Source organism: Triturus cristatus, chromosome 4_2 (genome assembly GCF_964204655.1).
Source record: "Triturus cristatus chromosome 4_2, aTriCri1.1, whole genome shotgun sequence".
NCBI classification, from domain to species: Eukaryota; Metazoa; Chordata; class Amphibia; order Caudata; family Salamandridae; genus Triturus; species Triturus cristatus.
Window position 1 is genome coordinate 267,313,017 of NC_140586.1, and position 21,737 is coordinate 267,334,753.

The following is a 21,737-nucleotide window of genomic DNA, read 5'->3' on the forward strand; positions in this document are numbered from 1 at the left end:
GACCTCCCCCAACCCCCCTCCCCACCCTTGCATCCCTCCCAATCCTCCCTACCTCAACCCTACCCATGAAAGCCACTAGACCTTGGTCTAGTAATGATGTGTCAGCTCTATGTGTGATCCGAAAAGACCCCCTATTTCCTATTAGCCCAATAAAAAAAAATAAAAAAACACATTCCCTGAAAAAAAAATGTCTTCTTATTTTTTTCCCTTCTTCTCCCCTTTTTGTCGGATTAATTATCCAAATTCACTTATTCATTTCTTTTTTTTGTTTTACACCTTCTCATATCATATCACCCTAAGTGAACTCTCAAGTTTTCCTGACTTTTTCCTAGCTTATCCATATACATCTAGTCTACTCTTTCTATGATTTTTTTTTGTTTATCTCCTCCAAAAATTCCTTAGCTTTAATTTCAGAGGTGAAAAAGCGAGTTCTATCTCCACTTATTATTTTAAGTTTTGCAGGATTCAGGAGAAATGCCTGAGCTCCCTTTTCTTGGAATGGTGTAATCATCTGTCGTAACCGCCAGCGTCTCTCCACTGTCACATGGCAAAAATCTGGCCTTGTAAAAAATTCCACATCCCCCATATGTCTCTTACAATCAGGCCTTGCTTTTTCGAAAACTATCTGACGTAAAAGATAGTTTCCAAAAAAAACTAGCACCGCGCGGGGTCTTGTATTAGAACTTGTCTGTGGTTTCTGATGTTTCTGACTCATCGGGACCCTATGTGTGCGTTGCACTTCCTGATCCCAATTCCATCCTTCGACCTCGGGGAATGCCTTAGGCAACAGTTCAACCATATAGGTTCTCATATCCACCGCCCCTTTGTCTTCTGGGATACCCATGAACCGCAGATTATTCCTACGCTGGCGGTTTTCCTGATCTTCGAGCTTCCATTGAATATCTACAAGTCTGGCTTCCTGAGCTGTAGTCTGCTGCTGTGTATTCATCAGCTCCGTCTCCATATTATTCGTTCCAGCCTCGAGATCTGTTAGTCGGTCCGAGATCTCTGTACACACTTTGGCAATTTTGCGGACTGATCCTTGGATTTTCCGTATGGCTGCCTGGGATCGCCTATTGTCTTGTTTGGATTCCTCCCTATGTGCCATAACCGACTGCAATATTGCGTCCATGGTTGATAGAGGTACTGATTCCGTATTGGCGGTTGTCTCAGAATTACCCCCCACCAACTGACTAGTGGATGTATAATCCCAGTTTAAATCTTGTGTTCCCCTTTAATTACAGCTACCAGAGATTTAGCTGGCCTACGTATCGTTGTTGTGGAGTCTCTACCGCTAGTTTCTCTACCACTTGTATTATGTGGGCTTTCACTATCGTCTTCGACCTCATTGCTACTACCACTTATAGATTGGGCCGACTCCACCAGTGACTCTGTGTCCTCGGAGAGGGAATAGTAGTAATCTGTCATCTCGATGTCCGTCTCCTTCCCTTGTTGTATTCTCCGTAATAGCTGCTGTGGTCATAATTGAGCTGGATTATCCGGTGCTATTATGGTTGTATCCTTTAGCTTATGGGGGGTGTGGGAGCTTGGGTTGATTTCACCTTTAACTAAATATGTCAAGTTTCCCTTTTTGAATTGATCACGATCACGATCATGGCCCTTAGCTTGCTTGCCTTTTACCCCCCGCTGCTGCTGTTGTGTTAGCTGGCTTCCTTCTACTGTATCGATTTCCTCGTCAGATAAGGCAGCATTAATTTTACCCACTGCTACCTCCTACTGATGATTATCCAGAACCCCACCGTCCATCACATCGCTCCCCACATTAGTGTCATTCTCTCCTTGAGGGGCTAGAGGTATAGTAGGCACATCCATATTGCCCCCCCCAGTAATCACCAAATCCGCTATATCCATTGTCCGCTCTTGTCTAGCATACCCATATTCCGTGGAACAACCGAGATAGTTTACAGATAATAGGATATGATCTGGCAATATGCTCCTCACAAACTTCAAAGATAAGAGGTGTAGCTATTTTTGTTAATCGTCGAGTAGGTATTATTAAACGGACTTTGGCAGACAAATGGGGTAGATGGGCTATCATAACACTAGGCACTGGTGTAACAATTGTGTCTATCTATGCGTCAAATCAAGACGATCCAGAACTCTGGGAGGAGTTAGAATTAGAGCTTGCTACTTGGTCAACCCCACTAATAGTATGTGGCGATTTTAATATACATATTGATAGCTCAAAGGCAGTGGGGGAAAAGTATAAAGGACGTAAACCACGGGTACATCAGGCAATAAACAACTTTAAGCTCAGTCATGGTTTGATAGATGTATGGGAATATAAAAAAGATATAGATCCAGGATATACTTATTTTTCCTATTCGCATCAAAAACACTTTCGTTTAGATTATTTTTTGGTGTCTGCCAATTTACTGGGGAAGCTGAGATCAATAAATTGCCTTGTATCTTCTCGGATCACAATCCACTTATGCTAAAAATTAGAGGTCAGACTTTGGAAAGAGAATCCCGTTCCTGGTCGTTTGATAGGAAATTACTGTCAGATGATAAGTTTATAAAGTATATTAAAAAATGGACTAGAGGATTCTTTGAAATAAACCGATATAGTGCTTCGCGAACAATTGTGTGGGATACATATAAAGGGTGCTTGAGGGGCGAAATAATAAGCTATGTGGGGCAACAGCGGAAACTATGGAAAAACCAGATCACCTCTTTAATGACTAATTTAGCACAGCTAGAAACGGAATATACTAAATTGCAATCTCAGGGGCTGGGGGAGACGGATAGATTAATGACCATTAAAAACCAGATAATGATAGGCAAGTCAGAGATTAATAACGTGTTTCACAAGCAGACAGCTCAGACATACCAAACATACCGTAGCCAGATGTACGAATATGGGGAAAAGGCAGGTAGACTTCTGGCTCTACGAACTAGACAAAAGGCCACCAGAAATAATATAAAAGAAATCAAAAATTTGGAAGGACAAGTTGAAACTGCCCCTGTTAAGATAATGGAGGTCTTTAAACAATATTATACTAAATTATATCAACAAGATCCTTGTGATAACAACTTAATAACGGAAGGGGAATATCTACAGCTTAAAAAATTAGACCCAGCTATACGTTTGGAATTAGAAGAAGAGATTACGTTGGAAGAGACGCTTCTAGCCATAAATTCACTCTCTTCAGGGAAGGCCGCTGGCCCAGACAAAATTCTGATAGAGTTATATAAATTGCTTCATGGTGATCTGGCAGTCTTTCTTCATGATCTGTTTTTAGATGTTCAATATCGTGGGATTCCCCCCAATACATGGAAGGAAACAGATATAATTATATTTCATAAGAAGGGAAAACCACCTGCAGCACCAGGTTCTTATCGGCCCATCTCATTGATAAATTCAGATGCCAAAATATACTCTAAGATTCTGCCAACTCGGCTCCAGAGAATTATTGCCAGTTTGGTCTCACCCTGGCAACACGGCTTTGTGCCAGAAAGGGGAACAACGGATCATATTAGACGAATAATATCCTTGCTAGATATAGCCGCGGGGGGGGGTGAACTGGCAGTGATTCTCTTGGATGCCGAGAAGGCATTTGACAGAGTGATGTGGCAATATCTCTGGGAGGCATTAGCGGAGCGAGGGATCGGCCCTAAAATGATAACAGCCATTCAGGCAATGTATTGTCAACCTTATGCTAGATTACAAATGATGGGAATGGCATCAGGTCCGATAGAGGTGGCAAGGGGTACCCGGCAAGGCTGTCCATGCTCCCCAATCCTATTTGCTATATATCTGGATCCATTTATCAATCAGATAATAGAGAATTCAGTGACTGAACCTTATAAAACCAACGGATATGAGACAAAAATACTTGCATATGCCGACGATATTGCTGTAGTTACACCAAATCCAATAACAGCAATAGCAGAAGTTGGAAGACTGGCGGAGGAATTTGGAAATAGATCTGGTTATTGTCTCAATAAAGGGAAGACGCAGATAATCTCCACTAGAGCAATAAGCTTACAAGACCACCGCCAGATAGAAACTGCAACCTACCTTGGGGTGAAGATTGGGTCTGATCTGGATACATTATGGGCAAACAATATTGACCCAATATTAGAGGATATATCCTCTGAGCTTCGTAGATTGGATAAATTACATTTAACGATAGTGGGTAGAGTAAATGTGTTAAAAATGAAGATCTTTCCTAGAATTTTGTATTTATTTCGAGCAATTCCATTAGAACTATCATTTAGCACATTCCAGAGAATGAATTCAATGTTTTCCAATTTTATTTGGAGTTACCAAAAAACAAGACGGGCAATGCGGACAATGACTCTCCCACGAGAGAGAGGGGGGTGGGCTGCCCCAAATTTATATTATTACTATCTGTCGACCTTTTTGCAAGAAATTGGTGTTTTGTTGGGTACAGATAGCGATGTGGGTGAGGACGATCTACCATCCATATATCAACTTAAAGTGGGGAAAGAAGCAGTAGCGCTCCTCCTCAGACGATTAGAACCTAAATATTATTAAAAAAAAGCATTCCAAATGCTTGAAAGCTGCCAGAACGATATGGAACCAAATAAGCAAGATTATGAATATTTCAAAATGTAATAGATATACTCCATTGTGGGGAACTACGATATTTCCACCTGAGCTCATGGATAATATGACAAGAGAGTGGGCACAGGTAGGTATTCAGAGAATTGGGGACCTACTTAACGATAATTTAGACATATTACCGTTTCAGGAACTGGCGCAGAAGTTTAAGATCAATAACAGATCATATTTTAAATATATCCAAATAAGGGGATGTATTAAGAATCAAGTCAGGAAACAGGAGAGTCTCAGAGTAATACCGCTAATGGAAATGATATATCGGGAAAAAGAGAGGATTGGAGTGCTCTTTAAAATAATAATGGAAACAATACCCGATGATTTGGAAAAAACAGAGATAAAGTGGGCATCCAAATTAGGGGATGATGATACAGATGTAGACATGTCACTAAAGCTGAGTGAGAATATTTTTATGGCTGCTAACCTTCAGGCCCAACATTATAAAACCCTCTTTAATTTATATTATACACCAGCAAAACTTTACGGATGGGGTAAACGAGACAATGATCAATGCCCTAGATGTCAACATAGTCCAGCGGACATTACTCATATGTTTTATGCATGTAAAACTTTGATGCCGTTGAAAAAGGGTATAGAAACTTTCTGGTATGATTCGATCAACTATACAATCGAAATAAGTGCGCCATTGATGCTTTTGCGATATGATACTCGAATTAGTCTAACATCGATACATCGGGATTTTGTCTTTGTTTCAATAGCAGTCGCTAGGCTACTAATAGCCACGGCGTGGAAAGATATGGAGCCACCGGTATATGCACATTGGCTGTATCGCTTACTGAATATATACAATATGGAAATGGCTTTATATAAAAACAAGGGCCTTCGAGCTAGGAAAAAAGGGGATGAGATCTGGGCCCCAGTTATTAATTGGTTAGAAAGAAGTCATGATGAGTTGGAGGAGAGGACAGGAATAGGGTAAAGGGGATAAGAGAAGACTTGAAAGTGAAATGGTTAAATTGATTTATGGCTCATCTATGCTTCATTTTTTATTTTTTTTTTGCTTCCTCTATATGTTTGATTTTATTAATTTTTGACTGCTATAAGATTGAACCCTAATGTATCTACTTCTTTATCTGTATGTTTGTTTGTACCTGACGGCATAAAATAAAAAAATAAAAAAATAAAAAAAAGAAAGATGTCAAGAGCACCCATTATCTTCCCAGTGGTCCTCAAAGCCTAGTTGGAACAAGGTGTTCGTAAAATGGCATACCCACTTTATTTTACAGTTCTTATCTGTGTTGACTATTTCTTAGAAAGAGCTGGGGTATGCTTTAACCTATGCCAATGTAGGACAGGTCTTAATTGTGCCATGCTTTACCACCCTTGTCGTACCGCTGAGGTAACAATGTTGTGCTTTTTGGGAGGCTCAAAAAAGATCTTAAAAAATATATTTCCTAGCTACACCCAACTCAAGCAGTCCTGAGGAACTTCATAGTTTGGCACCATTTGAAACGCCGCCCTCTGCCTTGTTAATGTAGACCTTTAGACCTGGTAAAATCTGCCTTACTTTTAAAGTCTGATACATCCTTAATATTTCAGACGCATGTTGGCACAAATTCCAACTGCTTTTCTTATCTTGTGGAGACCATAGCAAGTTCATAGCTAGCCTTATTCCAAGGTAATCAAAAGCGATTACTCGAGCTAGGCTTCTTCCCTTGAGAATGATGGAATCTCTAAATGATCTGTGGGGGTTAATGAATTTTATTTTTGTGTGATTTATCACCAACCCCTTGATCAGCACAAAAGGTAGCAAATTGATTCACTAAGGTCTGCATTCCAACTGGGTTCTTAGACACCAACAAGGTGTCATCTGCAAAATAAATTGGAGGAACCTTTCAACCTGCGATCCTTGGTGCATCACTCTTGCAGTCTTCAAGATAAGCTACCATATCATTAAGGTAAACAGAGAACAAAGTTGGGGCAAGTACGCATCCCTGACTTACTCCTTTGTGTGTCCCTGTTAAGGGTAGGCGTAGTTGGCAGAGTACCACTACACGGAATTCTGCAGAATTGAAAAAAAACTCTGTGAACTCCGCTACGAAACTCCGTTCTGTCTCATCCCCATTAATAAACAGAAACCTCACACACCTTTGAGAAAACAACAAGTAACTCTATCTTTACATACAAAAATGCATACAGTCATCTCACAAAAGTGAAAATGAAAATATAGCAAGCAGTGAGAGAGGTGATGATTTTGGTTTCCTCCCTAACCTAGGGAGACAACCAAGCAGATGCCTTGAACACAAAGAGCACATCATGCTGAATGATTCGGTGGTGGTCCCATCCTCCTAGTACCACCCCAAGCACAGTTATGGACAAAAATACAATCCCAACCAAAGGCCCTGCAAAGCATTATGGGACGAGATTCTAGAACGCAGTGAATATTATAGTATACAATATCAAAACATTCCTTAAGACGCCGGCTCTCGGGCTCAGCTGAGAGCTAACACTATAATATTCACTGCACTTTAGAATCTCACCCCATAATGCTTTGCTGGGCCTTTGGTTGGCATTGTATTTTTGTCCATAACTTTGCTTGGGGTGGTCCTCGGAGGATGGGACCACCCCAATCGGTGAGCATGATATGCTCTTGTATTCAAGGCATCTGCTAGGTTAGGGGAGACCCCAAAATCATCACCTCTCTCATTGCCTAGTATTTTTCCGAGTTCACTTTTGTGAATTGGTTATATGCGTTTTAGCATATAAAGGTAAAGTTGTTTTATCAAAGGGTTGTGGATGCAGTAGCTAACTCTGCTATGTGGCGGAGTCGGAATTATTGCATAAATTCAGTGTTTTCAGTGTAATGCATAGTTAACAAATCTCCGCATCCTCCGTTAGCAGAGCGTAGTTCATTGCCCATGGTTAGTCCCTGTATGTTCTGGAACCCTTGTGTACTTGAGCACATGTGTCTTGATGCAAACGTATCAAGACACTCGGTAAGTAAGGGGGAATATTGTTCTATTTCAATGACTCTCAAAGTTTGTGGTGGGGGACAAGGTCAAAAGCCGACTTCAAGTCCAATACATACTAGATATAGATGTAGTTGCAGCAAAACAACTGTCTTCCAGTAAATGTTTAAAACATGAAGACTTGGTCGATAGTGCTTATATCTCTCCTTAAGCCTGCTTGCTAGTTTGATAGGGAATCATGCTTCTCTATCCAGAGGTCAAGGTTATTCAAGATTTGCCTACAAAAGACCTTCTGGCTAAAATCAAAAAGACTTATTGGCCTATAGTTTAAAGGTGAGTTCCTATACCCATTTTTATTAAACTGGAACAATCTTCGCTCCTTTCCAGTTGTTAGGGATGTCCACACCCTCCAATATTGCATTGAACAATTTATTTATAGAAATGGCCCACTTCTCTATGTCAGGATAAAAAAGGTCCCCTGGAACCCCATCAGACCCAGCAGCCTTACCAAGAGTAATGCTCTTAATAGCACACACAGTTTCATTTAGCTCTTTGGTTAAAGGGGAAGGTGTTACTTGTGACTGTAAACCTAGTGATGCACAAACGTCCACATCAATCCCCAATGGTAGACCATATAGATCGGAAAAATGTTTATACCATGTTTCCGGCGGATAGAATTTGCTAGGTGATATTTACCACTCTGCCCCCCATTAGCCACCAGGAGTCAAACATTTCCTGACATCCTTAGATTTACTGCATCTTATAATTCCTCCCAAATCTGGGTATCCCAGTTACTGTTCACTTTTACGTGGGCATGTTTATACTGCTTTTTAAAAAATCTGATACCATCAAAACTACCACTTCCCAGGGCTTGGAGTAGCTCATTTTCACTGTCCTACAATACTTATTATACCACTAGCTAAGTGCACCCACAAGGGGATATCTATGAAACAATTGCCTATGGTGTTGAGATGTTTCCCGATGTATGGTTGAAATTGCAGAATTTTTATCTTGCTGTGTCACGGGGCTATCTAATTCCTCTATAACATCTGAAAGATCCTTTTTCATCACAGCCCTCAGATCTGGTTTTACTGCTATCTTGGCCCATTTAACTCTACATCTATTGTTTGATGGACTCAAACTCCTCGAAAGTGAAAGTGGAACATCCTCCAGATGGTAATTTAAATCACACAGTATGCAATGGATGGTGTTAATGGATGGTGTTATGGTCACTATCCTCTCTAGTAACAACCTTCATATCCATTGTAGATCTCCACAGAGGGAGAGCAAGCAGTATGTAGTCAATCCTACTGGTTTGACCTGGACGATTGTAAGTGGGAAGTGCGTGCAAGTCAGACTTCATGTGCCCATTACACGCTCTCAGTCTGAATGTAAGCGCTAGTGAGAGTAATTGGTAAGCTACTTTAGTCCACCGCTACAGAGGCTCAATATCTATTGCAGGGACACCCCATTCCTCATCCTTTGCAGTAACGGAGTAGCTATTATTATGGAGTGGTTCAAAGGTGGTATTGAAATCACCCGCTATAATTAAAGTATCATGTATGTCAAATTGATCCCCATGGGCCATAAGTAATTTCAGTGTAGTTGTTTCAACTCCTCCACTAATCACTCGATTATACACACTGTATAAAGAATGTGCATGAATATTCATCCCTGAAATAGTTATAACTTGAATGTCAGGTGAGGTGTTAGCAAGTGGACATAATCTAACATTTAATGAAGCCTGTACCCATATTAGAAGACCACCAAAAGAGTGTCTTTCACATTATAACTAGTAGAAAAAAGACAAAGAAATTTACAGAGCCAGGCCTATGTACAGAGTCTAGACTCCATGTTTCGTGTAACCAACATATATCATACAGGTATAAGAATGTACCCCATGTGGGGTCACCAAGCTTGGAGCTTACACCGACCACATTCCAAGACAAGATGTTAGTAGTGTTTGGATGCTTGGTTTCATTGTCCAATGGTAAAAACAGTGTCTCCGCCTGGTCAGGTACACAAGATGGAGCCCTCCCCTCTAAATGAGTTACATGCTGTATTACCTATTTAGCAACAGAGGGCTCCCCTTCCCAAGTAGTAATGTGATGGTTTGTGTTGCCAAGTCAGTCCACCATAGAAGTTCCTAAATCTTTAGTGGAGGTTGAGGATAAGGAGTTAGGGAGGAAAGGAAGAGTGAACAGTGGATTAAGTTTAAATCAAATTGCAGTGCCTAGCAGGAAATTTTATGCAATTCAAGTCCCACAAGCCCTTCAACCATAACGGTATCCTTTAATCTTAACTCAATATAATCAAAGTCCTCCTCTTATACTGACAAATCATGGAATATTTTCACATATAAAATGCCTGGGTGGTTTAAAGAATAGCAATTACTGACAGACATTATATGATTAATGCACTTATCTACTAATGAGTCCACATCCTTTCTAGCCCCCGGTGACAATTTTGGGACCTTCATCATGGACACACAGCCAGGTCTCCCTCTGCGATCCTCAAACTCACTCCTTTTAGCTCTCCCTGTAGAACCCCTTATAGTTGGTCTATCGAAGTCGAAACCTATTACAAGCTGCTATCCAATAGACATAACTGGTGGCCTGGGATCAGCTGGTAAAACCCATGAACTTATAGAGGCAAAAGAGGGTGCTCTTTGCTATGATTTAGAGATGGGGGACTCTAGATGGAGGGATGCTCACGGTGTGATCCAAGGGCGTGAACAAGGTTAGATTTGTCACTGCTATTTTTACGCTTATTTTGAACAACTATTAGACTTGTATATTTACTCATAAGTAAATTGGCAGAAACCCTACTTCTTTGTAGACTTTAAGGTCAGCCAATAATGCTGCTACCTGTAGTCTCAGATCAATTACCTCACTCTGTAGCCTCTTGACCATCATGACAATACCAGCGATATCAACATTATCACTGGGATCCAATACAGAATTATAAACAGAATCAGCCAAAGGTCAGCCCATCGCTATATGATGCTCAGATGTTTGCTTAATGCCCTCACTCTCTCCCAGCTCGATACACAATTGGGGGTCTGAAAGAACAAAATACCTATTAGTATATTAAATAGCAGGTTCCAATGGCACAGTTACATGCTGCTTGGAATTCATTTTGATAGGTTAGTCTCAAATGGCCTTCAGAGCCACACCAGATGTTAAGGCCTCCAAGCCTCCTGAGCCTTCGCTGAATTTAGGGGATTTAATTTTGCGGTTGTTTGCAAATATGGGAGCAACTTTGCCAACCACTGTCTCTTGGTTCCCTATGTTCAAGCCTTTACCCTTGCCTTTATCATTCCCCAAAAGCATTTTAACTTCCTAAAGTAGAGTGTCACTGTTCTTAAGAATTGCATTAGCTTGAGGTCCTTCCTCTGAGTCAATAGGCGTATGCTCGAAGCTTTTCTTCATTTTCCCTGGCAAGATCTCAGTTGTTTTACGCTTACCTATTCGAAAAGCTCCTGTGCAGATGTGATTTATCAAGCTGGGCCACAACATCCCGTCCTAGTGCACCTAAAGAAAAAAAAGCCAAAGGGCTGGTACAGGAGAAATACAGTAGGGAGCCATATTGAGGTGCGATAGTGGCAGATACCAAAACTCTCCCCACACTCCTCCAAAGTTTTCATCTATGAGTAGTCAGGCATGGGAATGATGCCATATCCCAGCATGAGGCCAAGGGAAAAGTACAAAAAGATAAAAGCAGGAGCACTGATAGAATTTGACTACAAGGTATCAGATGATTAAAGTCCTCACACGCTCGCCAAAGTTATTACAAAAGAAATGCAAGCCAGCATAAAGCGGGTGTGTCACAGGCTGAAAACAGTCAGATATCTCACAAGACCTCCAATGTTCTCCCTCTTAGTGTGACAGGCTTGGGGCTAAGTTTCATCCTAACCTGGAGCCAAAAAACACACAAAGTTGTAGGCGATGATGATGTGAAAGATCCTACCAAAGATGCAGACGGTGCTTAGGAGACACAGCCAAGAGGGGTGGAACTGCCCCAGCTTTTCCTAGCGCTGATGGGTGCAGGACAGGCCCGCTTGGCCCAGTTATGGCCCACGCGTGTGAGGTGTTAGTTGCTTTTAAGCGCACAGCGCAGGAGAGAAGCAACAAACCTCACCTCTCCTGAGGCAGGTATTTTGGGACTCGAAGTCCCTAGACATCAGGCAGCAACAGTCCCTGTATGTACTATAGAGGTTGCCCAACTGGTTGCCCCAGCCTTTCCTGTGCCCTGACTGACAGCCTGCAGCCGCTGCACCAAGATAGGAATCGGACTCGCTGATTGGAGGTCGAGATACTCCCAGGAGTCAGATACAAAAGCCTGCCTAGAAGGGAGTTGTGAAAGATCCCAGGAGTCAGATATAAAGGCCTGCCTTGGAGACATGTGTTACCTCCACCCCAACAGGATGCCTAATAAAGTGGCACATCAAGGCAGTGAGCTTCAAAGCCTTTCACCACCTCTGATATGCAAGTGGGCTTCCTCCCAGAGGATGAAAAGCCAACCTGCTGCCCCAGCCACATTTGCCTCCCGGGTAGGTGGGACAATTAGACAGTCAGCAGGTTTACACCCCCGAAGGCTAGCCACACCCCCAGGAGGACTACCTGGTCTTTGCAGCCAAGGGAGATTTGTGCCATTTTAGAAGTGGCAGAATAAAGGATTCTGGGTGGAAAAGATGCCACACTCCACAGGAAACGGTCACCTCAGCGGTGGCTGCCAGCACTCACGCCTCTAACATTCCTAGATCTAGGATTTAAAGGTCTTCCTTGGCAACAGAACTTTAGATCCGAATCAACTTGCAACCAAGGAGAAAGAAGAGACATGAGCCTGCGACTTCAGGAATTGCACAAAGCAATGATGTGATAACCTGCACCTGCAGCAGCCACCTTGCAACTGTATGACTGCGATTCGTCCCAGACCAGAGACTGGTTCCAAAGGAAATAGCAACTCCTCTGAGAGCCAAAGGCAACTTCAGAACTCCTTTGGACTAGACGTGGTAGGCCCCTGCATCCCGCAGATAAAGCACAAGTCCGTAACCAAATAATCACTGCCCATCAGGCCCGCTGAGGGATTGCCTGAAAGTAAATGGTCTAGTGCATTGTGGGAAATGTAGTCCTGACCTACAGCAAGTTTCAGAAGGCTACCATTTTCATCCGGACTCCAGCAGATCAAAGTAACCCAAGGCTGAGCTTGCCGCTGCCAAGGCTTGTTGGTGGCCAGTCCTGCTACCATTACCTTTGTTCGACGCTGTGCCTTGAGGGAACCCTGTAGCACCTTCAACCCAATGACTCAGTGGCCCCACTGTTGAGATTTTGCACCTGTTTCCTCACCAGCACCATCCAAGCGATAAAACAAGCCAACCTGCGGCTCCGGCTTTAGCACCAGGGACAGCCAGGACAAATCTGCACCCGTGCCCTACAATCCAGGCAAAATTCAACTGACTGCTGTGACCTGGTCCTGAGACCCGCATCACCTTACCACCCCGTGTTTTCCACTGAACTTGACCTGCAAGCAACCGATTGTCACTAGTGATTTTCCCTATTGACCACAGCATTAGATTTTGCTATAGTGAAAGGCACTGATTTAGTTTTTGCTTTGAAAATCCATAACTCCGGTTATACTCATCCTATTATCTTCATTTTGATGTCTTATTTTATATAGAAATCTGCTTTATTTGTATAAATTGGTGTCAGACTTCTTTGTAGTCGTGTCAATTAGTTAGCATCCATGTTGGTACTCTAAACCGCTTAACACATGTTCCTCTAGTAAAGCCTAGTTGCTCTGTTCCACTCTACTAGGACTGAGCTTGATATATATTAGTATGAATCCAAAGGACCTACTTAGGGTAATGTGAGATTATTGCATTGTGAAGCCTAACTAGCCTCACTGCATAAAACTTGGCTTACCTGAAATTTCCTTTGGAACAGCATTTTAAAGTTGCCCCTGAGAGAAGCTGCAGTACTTTCTCAAATGTGAACTTTTCTACAAAAAGCTTAGTAGCAAAAGATCTGTTGATAGATGTAAAACTACTCTTACACTAGTATTCATTTTTTTGTGTGCCACATTTTTTATCAATTTTGGGATGACAGATTTTGACCCTGGCAAGAGCATTACTAAAGCATGGACAGGGATGCTCGCTTCATATACTGCAGGACCAGCAGCCAGGGCCCCTGACATGCTGCTGATTTGATTACACCGCTTTACCCTAGTACACCACCCCTGGGGGCAGGGGCAGATGATGCTCTTCATGCTTCAGCATTTCTAATCAAGACCTGCATCTGAACCACATGGTTACCATGAGGGTACAATGTTGTGCCCAAAAAGACACTGCATCACATCAGGTCTCCTTGCTATCCAACATACTGCCATAATAGAAATAGCCACAAAAGCCTACCTATTCCCTTTACTTTCAGATCCTATTAATAAATCAATCCTAGAGTTGGCCAATCTCATAATGGGAAACCAGTGCACAATTTCCTCAAGACATACATATCCTGTCCACCTACTGTCAAATGTGAAACAACTGATTGACTATTTGAACTTTTATTATCCCAAACCAGTTTCTTCTTGTATTATCTATTGCTATAAGCACATAATGCTTCAATCATCACCACCAAAATATCTCCAAATCTTTTAATCTTGGAGTGGTATGGGATAGTGAACAGATTAACTACAATAAAGATGAGATGCATGAGGAAGGTTTTTAAAGTAGAAGATGCTGATGATATAACTGAAGTATCTGCGGGGCACTGCAAATGCCCGCAGGTAATGAGCATTCCTACTGAAAGGCTGCCCCACTCTTTAATGGGGTCCACCTGGAAAGCTGAAAAAAGAGGGGCTATCATGCAGATAAACTGCAGATCTATTTTGAAGCGTAAAATCTGAAATCAGCAAAACTGACCACCTCTTCTTTGCCCATTATTCTAATCCTTTGCTCAAGATATTCCATTTTAAATTAATTATTTCCAAACTAAAGGACATCTCGGAGGACAGACATTGAACCTAATAACATAGCCCACCACTCATAGAAAACTTATCATCAGCAGCTACAGCAAAGGAACAACTATGACTCAGTTATAATTTAGGCCAAGGATAAGAATCTCAGATCCATTTGATGAAGCCTTCAGCAATGTGGTCACTCATATGGAAATCATATCCCTGTGCACCCTGTGAAATACATTGTCCCTGACCCAATAGCAATTTCTGTACAACAAAATATTTATTGCCACTTTTTGAATGATACTCACTTTATGAAAACTGTGAATTACTCTAGATGCTTATGGACTAAACACATTACCAGGTTTCAAGCTTTACTTATGCTGAATATCCAGAAATGATGTACCCGACTAAATCTGGGTTTCTATAAATGGGATAAATTCCATATTTTATGAGAGATATTTATGAAACCATAATCCTACCATTTTTAATTGATTGTATTTCAGGTGCTCTCTGTGGCAGTCCTGGATATATTTTGCCTTCAATTGTCTTTCAATACCTATGTCTGGCGAAACAAAACAGCGTTGAATACTTAAAGAAAGATGTGTTGATAAGAAGGATATATGGTTTATTTTGACTGCCAATCTAAAGAGAACGAGTTTGCTTTTAATCCGCTCACTAGACGTTTTCCCAAATTCTTCCACATATGAGACTATGGCTGAACCATACTAATTTGCTCATGTTCTTTTTGCATTCTCACATGGGCCTTGCTCCAAATTTTCATTGAATGACAGTTGGTCTGAACACCAAAACCTTTTCCGAGAGTAGTGGTATCTCATTCCTACCCTAGCTGGGAGGCACTCCTGAATTTCTAGGAATAATACACACTCATAGAACATTCTTTCCGAATGAGGAATCCTTATATTGGACCAATATCACAAGATTTTAAAATTGAACACAAGTGGAAATTAAATTGGTCAATTATCACCTGTAGCCCGAGTAGAAGGTATCTTAGAGCTGATAAAACAGCTTTCATTCCCTTAATTTTGAAAGCTTAGTTCTCCATCCCCACTACATTTTTTTCATTTTCTCAATCTGAGAGCAGTCATTCATAGGCATCCTTGATTCCGAAAAAAGATTGTTTTAGAGGTGCTACCCAGTCACAATGTCTATAATTGTCCGCAATTTGTTGATTTCCTGGGAATGTGCTAAAAGCACACTATGTGAGTGAAACAGATACAGAAAATATAGGAAAACATCATGAGCACTGGGGATTCTTGACTACTGCTCAATGCACTAAAAGATTATTAAAACAAAAATTGAAGGAAGATGATTTGTTTCTATAAGTTTCATTGTCATATTGTTTGTCTACAATTACAGATATTTCACACCCATACCCTCTGTGTTTGCCAATAAAGTGATCACTAAATTAAAATAATAGCAATTAAAAGTTACAGGATGGCTGCAAAATTTTAATGGCTGCACAAATAGGTGCTCTAATAGTGTTCTTCACTTACCTGTGCAAGTAATCCAGTGCTTGCTTTTAATATATTCTCAAATACTGCCAGCACTTTTAGGAAATTTTTGTCATCATACTCGAAGCGGTCCCCAAAAACGATGGAGCAGATCACATTGCTCACTCCATTGTTTATCATGAGATGTGGGTCAAATGCACAGCCTAGAAAGAGAAAGCACAGGAGAGACAACATTAAGCAGGTTTTATCGGTCTGATGTTACAAAAGAGCACCTGATTACCAAAGATGTGGTCAACAATTCCTGATTCGAGCCCTGAAGAGACCACAGCTCTGGGCTCTGGCCCAGATGGCAAATAGGAAGGCAGACCTTAGCCTGGAAAATAAGAAACATTGACTAACTTCTCTGGGAAAATTGATATACAGCCCCAGGTTCAGGACCTTGGGGAGAATGAACTGAGTCCTTTTGATGTAGTATCCTTTGGCTCATCAGTAGCTGAACTAAAGATGGGTACCTGTTCTAGACATGCTGACACAGTTGTAAATCAATCATGACTATCACCAACATGCTAAGACTTAAAGTACAGAAATGCTCAGATATAAGAATTTCTAAATATATGTTGCATATAAAGGCTCATTGTAAGTGTTAGACTTGGCATCTTTTGGCGTGTTTCCCCTGAGATTTTGCTTTCTGACCTCCCGGTTTTTACTCTGTTTTTGCTAGCTTAGTGTCTCTGCGCACTTTCTCACTACTGATCAGTGGTAAAGTGCAAGTGGTCCTGTTGTAAATTGTGTTATGGATTGGTGTTTCCATGATTGGCATATTTGATTTATGTGTCAGTCCCTAGTAAAGTATACTGAGGGGGATATTCTCAAGAACGTGCGATAATTATCACCAAAATAGGTTAACACAATCTCTCATATCGCGGGAAAATAACGCTGTGTTAACGTCACATTCTCAACACGGCAGTAACATGAGATAGTGTCCCGATTATGTGTAAAATGTCTGCGATAACATTACCGGGATTGCGATACAAATAGAAACCAGAACGCGAAAAAACTGGCGTTGGGCCCAACCGCGATGGCAAAATCAGCGATAAGCTGTGCCAGGCCTGCAATTCACTCACGTTAGGTGGGAAAAATCACTCTAAAAGCAGAAAAAAAAACACAAACAAAAGCAAACATCTGCGAAGCACAATGGAGGTAGCCGGAGCAGGAACAGAGGACGACCCCACAAGCCCCCCGGAGGCCCAGGCTGGGACCTCGGGGTCAGAGAAGGGCAAGGACAAGAAGAAGAGAAAGACGCGGTTCAGTCCGCAGGAAAACAGGATCCAGATAATGGAGGTGATAAAATACCATCAACAACTGTTTGTCATCTCCAATGTGTCATTGGCGACAAAAAATGGAATATGGCAGTCCATCGTGGACAAGGTGAATGCAATCGGAGTGCTGAGTAGGACAGTGGAAGAGGTCAAGAGGCGCTTGAAAGATGTGAAGTGCAAAACCAAGCAGAAACTCGGCAACAACCAGAAGGCAGCAATGCAGACTGGTGGTGGGAGTCCAGCACCACAGGAGGAGCTGGACGAGATGGAGGAACTGGTGTCCACAGTCATCAGTGTGGAGATGGTGGCAGGAGTTGGGGGACCGGACACTGCTTGACAGGAGCCGACACAACAGCAAAAGGGTGAGTAATGACCAGGGACTGGGGAGACGAGGGGAGATGGGCACAATGGCACACATGCACAATTAAGCATAGCACAGTGCACAGCCACAATGACTCTGGAGCATGTCCCTGATCCCCTTGGCACACTGCAGCACACCTAGAAACTGCAAGTAGGCCCCCGTCAACTATGTGTCCAAGGGGGCCCTCCCCACACATCACTAATCTCACAACAAACCCATGCACATGTGCTGAACCCAGCAAAGCTGCGGGTCCGTGACCCACACTGACAATGCAAGTGACACTGCAATACGATTAGCATGGCTGCAATCCCATTATCATGACATGGTGCATGCCACAAGATTGAGGTGGCTGAGTGTAGACCACATCCATAAGGGAGCAGGTCACACTCTGACACATCCACGTGCACAAACAACCCCTGACGTCAACAAGACATATGCGGACAAACCATGCCCAAGAGTCCCAACTCCCACCAAGAGCCCAATTTACCCAAGTCTGCAACATCTCAGCACTGTATGAGCACAGAACTGAAAGGCACACCACCTGAAAGGGATAAGGGCCAGCAAAATCAGAGTTGCAGGGGCGACTCTCCCACAATGCAGCACACAAACATAAGAAGCAGAGCACATCAACATTGACAACAATGTGGTACAAACTGCAACACATTCACAACAGAACAGAGGACACAACTGCTGCTGCTTGTGTGTAGAAACTGGCCAATCACATATGGCATAGCAGGGAAATGTGAGATGATGATGTACAAGTACAAACACACATTCATGATGTTGTCGAAATGTCCACTGTCCCGCATCAAATAGGCAGCTCCTCCCGAACAGTCACAATGTACATTGTCATGCAGTCTGTATGTAAACTTGTACAATGCGTCAACTTACATGTGAACACAATGTTAAACTGCATCTCCCCTTCACATTACAGAGGGAGAATCAACACCTCCTGCGGAGCAGACCCAACAACTCTTCACTGATGACGAAGAGGACCTCCCTGTCGACACTGACGCCCTCCAACAGCTCATGGACACCCTCAGCACCCCACCCCCAGGAGCTGGGCAGCCAGCTGCATCGATCAGACCTCACCTCCTGCATAGACCACACAGCATGAAGCACCAACCACCATGGATATCTCCCAGGACCCACACGAACAACACATGGCCTTCCAACGACGTGTGTTAGGGTGCCAGGAGAAGATGGCTGATCAGGTGAGGGTGGGGTTCAATTGCATGGCAGCCAAACTAGATGCCATATGTGGGTGTCTAAGTTCTATCAGGGACCACTTACATTTCCTAACGGACACCCACAGTCTGCTCTATGCTCTCCAACGATCCATGGATGGCATTGTTAGAGTCCTGACTCAGAGACAAGGACAACTGTCTACTCAGAGTGGCTCCAGCGGGTGTCATCCGGGAGTTGGGACACATATGGAAAGAATGTCTGCCACGCTGCACACCAGCGTGATGTAGCTGGTATTTACTATGTCCTGCAGACCCTCATCATGGCATTGCTGCCACAAGGCCTTTCGCAGATGAATGCTGCTGCTGCTTCGACATCCACATCTCCGCCCCCTGATGTGTCAGTGCCACACAGTGCTGGAGACAGAACAACACCACCCACATGTGAGGCACATGAAACATCAGAGAACGAAGATGCGGATGATTCTGCCGTACAGGTAAGAAGGAAGCAGTAGCATTCATCTCCGCCATATGGCCTGTTTCTGCTTGGTTCTGTCCTCTGCATCATCACCTTCCACTGTCCCCCATTGCACTCTGCGACACTCACCTTGGACCTCGACATGGACTGCCATATTCTGTTTGGTCACCAATGACACAGCTATCAGACTCTTCATCTCCCGATGTACTTGTCATTCCCTGAAGGACTCTGGCTGGCCCTCCACGGGCCAAAAATGTAAAGTGAGGTTTGCATGGCCCTGTACTGCTCCAGCTACAACACTCCACTGAATGTGCATTAAACATTCAAATTCACACAGATGTGTTATGTCACTGATCATTCAAGTGTGAATGTATGGATGAATGTAGGGTCAGTGATTCCCCCTTACGTCCATCTTGCTCATGTTCTGGGACTTGGGTCACAGAGTGCAACATTAGCGATTGCGGTCTGGGTGGCGCCGAAACTACAACAGAGAGACACACATTAGTTAATTCCTTGTCCAGACCAGAACGGAACCACGCCCACAGCCCCAGGGTTATTGTTCACACCCCCACGCTGGACTGGCATACGCCAGGCCAGCCCACTCTGCTTCCACTTACGGGGGGGACACAACAATGCTACATGACCCAGGTCTTCCCTGTAGTGATCTGCTGATCACAGGTCTATTTGTCAGCATGCCACAGCCACTCTCTGAGGGCTGGTTTACACCCACACTACACCCATCCAGCACAGGCGTCACAGGACATGTGACCCTGCCAATAAAACAGGCCGGGCGCATGTGCTCGAGGCCATTTCCACTATCGGAGAGTGTCCGTATGCTCATTATTTATGCATGAGGTCCTAGGGTCCAACCACTTCACATTCCCCACTGCTGGAGGAGACATGATGGTGTCCGCACCATGGGACTCAATCATAAAGGGCCCATGACTTGTGGTGCACAGAGTTGGTGGCAGCCGAGGCACTTTGGCCGGCACGGGCCTACCGCCACGAGATGGTGACTTGCAGTGCACAGAGTTGGTGGCAGCCGAGGCACCTTGGCTGACACGGGCCTACTGCCACGAGACAGTGACTTGCGGTGCACAGAGTTAGTGGCACCAGAGCTGAGCGGGTGTGCAGCCTGTGATGATGAGTACGCCTCGATACGCCGTCCTACCAATCAGGAGTCGATTTGAATTGTGAGCCCAGCTGGACCGCGTGTACGCCAAAGGCAGCAGCCTGCAAAGACATGGCACCACGGCGCGGTGCTACAGGGTGCGCTGGGGACCTGTGGCGCGGAATCCACCGATCGGCTGAGGAGGTTGCACCAGCACGTGGTGGGCCCTATTGGAGACACGCCAGTGGTGGCAGGTGAGCATTGAGGACTGGGTGCGCAGGGTCGGGCAGTCATCGCTGGGCGGCAGACCAGTCTGGGGACCAGGTCTGGGGTGCTTGCGGAAGATGTAGGAATCATGCACACTGCCTGGGAAGTTTGTGACGACATTGGTAAACAGGCCCGGTTGGTCCACTTTTGCCTGCGCATTGATGGAATGCGTGTGGTTTCTGTTGCGGTGATTGTGTGCAGTGTCAGCAGGGATCACAAGTAGTACATGTGTGCATTCAATTGCCCCCAACACATGCAGGAAGCCTGCTATGGCGTAGTTCCCTTGCTTGGTCTCCAGCTGTTCCTGCGCAGTGTGGGGGAAGTGAAGGTGCAGGGGTATCAAGCTGATACAAACCGTGATGCTTACAGGTATGATAAATCCTGCCTAATGAGACCGTAACAGAAGTTTGTGCGGTCGTGACCTTTCTTTTCTTTTCTACAAAGGTTACGACTACACAAACTTCTGTTACAGTCTTTTTGGGCAGGATTGATCATACCTGTTAGCATTCCGGTTTTTCCAAGTGCAATACACTGTACCAGATTACGTTTGTGACCATACGGACGCTTGACCATTGTCACCATTTATCCAACAGGTTTCTCAATACGGACTTTCGGAATATGGAATTGTATTGGGGAGTTCCCGGACCATATACAGTTAATTGGATCCACAAGTAACCCTGATGAAGTTCCCCGTTGGGAATGGAACACGTTGGCTGATGTTTTTGTTTTGTTAATTTATGTTTTTTATAATAAAGAACTCTTTTTCCACTACTGTTGTCTACTGGACTTCATGACCTGGTGCACACCCTTTTCAGAAACTACAATCTTGGATCTGGAGTACAGAGGTGCCAGGCAACGGCTGGGGTTGGGGTTGGTTGCGCAGGAACACTACGAATTGGGACTAGCGTGTGGTGCGGATTCAGGGGCCCGCTGTTGCTTTTTTGGACATGCATCCAAGACATGTGTGAGAAAGTTTGAAAGGGCTGGCTGTGAGACTCCTCCGACTCTGGCAGTTGTTGGTTGGAAGGTACCAGAGGCCAACAGGTGCAGCA

The 21,737-nt window shown here is 43.6% G+C and overlaps 1 protein-coding gene across 1 annotated transcript in view; it reads right to left on the bottom strand.

The window, feature by feature from the left end:
* The window catches only part of LOC146833606 (cytochrome P450 2D15-like), a 565,139-nt gene that overhangs the window by 367,432 nt on the left and 175,970 nt on the right, over window positions 1-21,737 (bottom strand). The window contains exon 4 of the mRNA XM_085601485.1: window positions 16,008-16,168. Coding sequence (XP_085457611.1) covers window positions 16,008-16,168 — 161 coding nt within the window. The remainder of the gene's footprint in view (window positions 1-16,007; window positions 16,169-21,737) is intronic.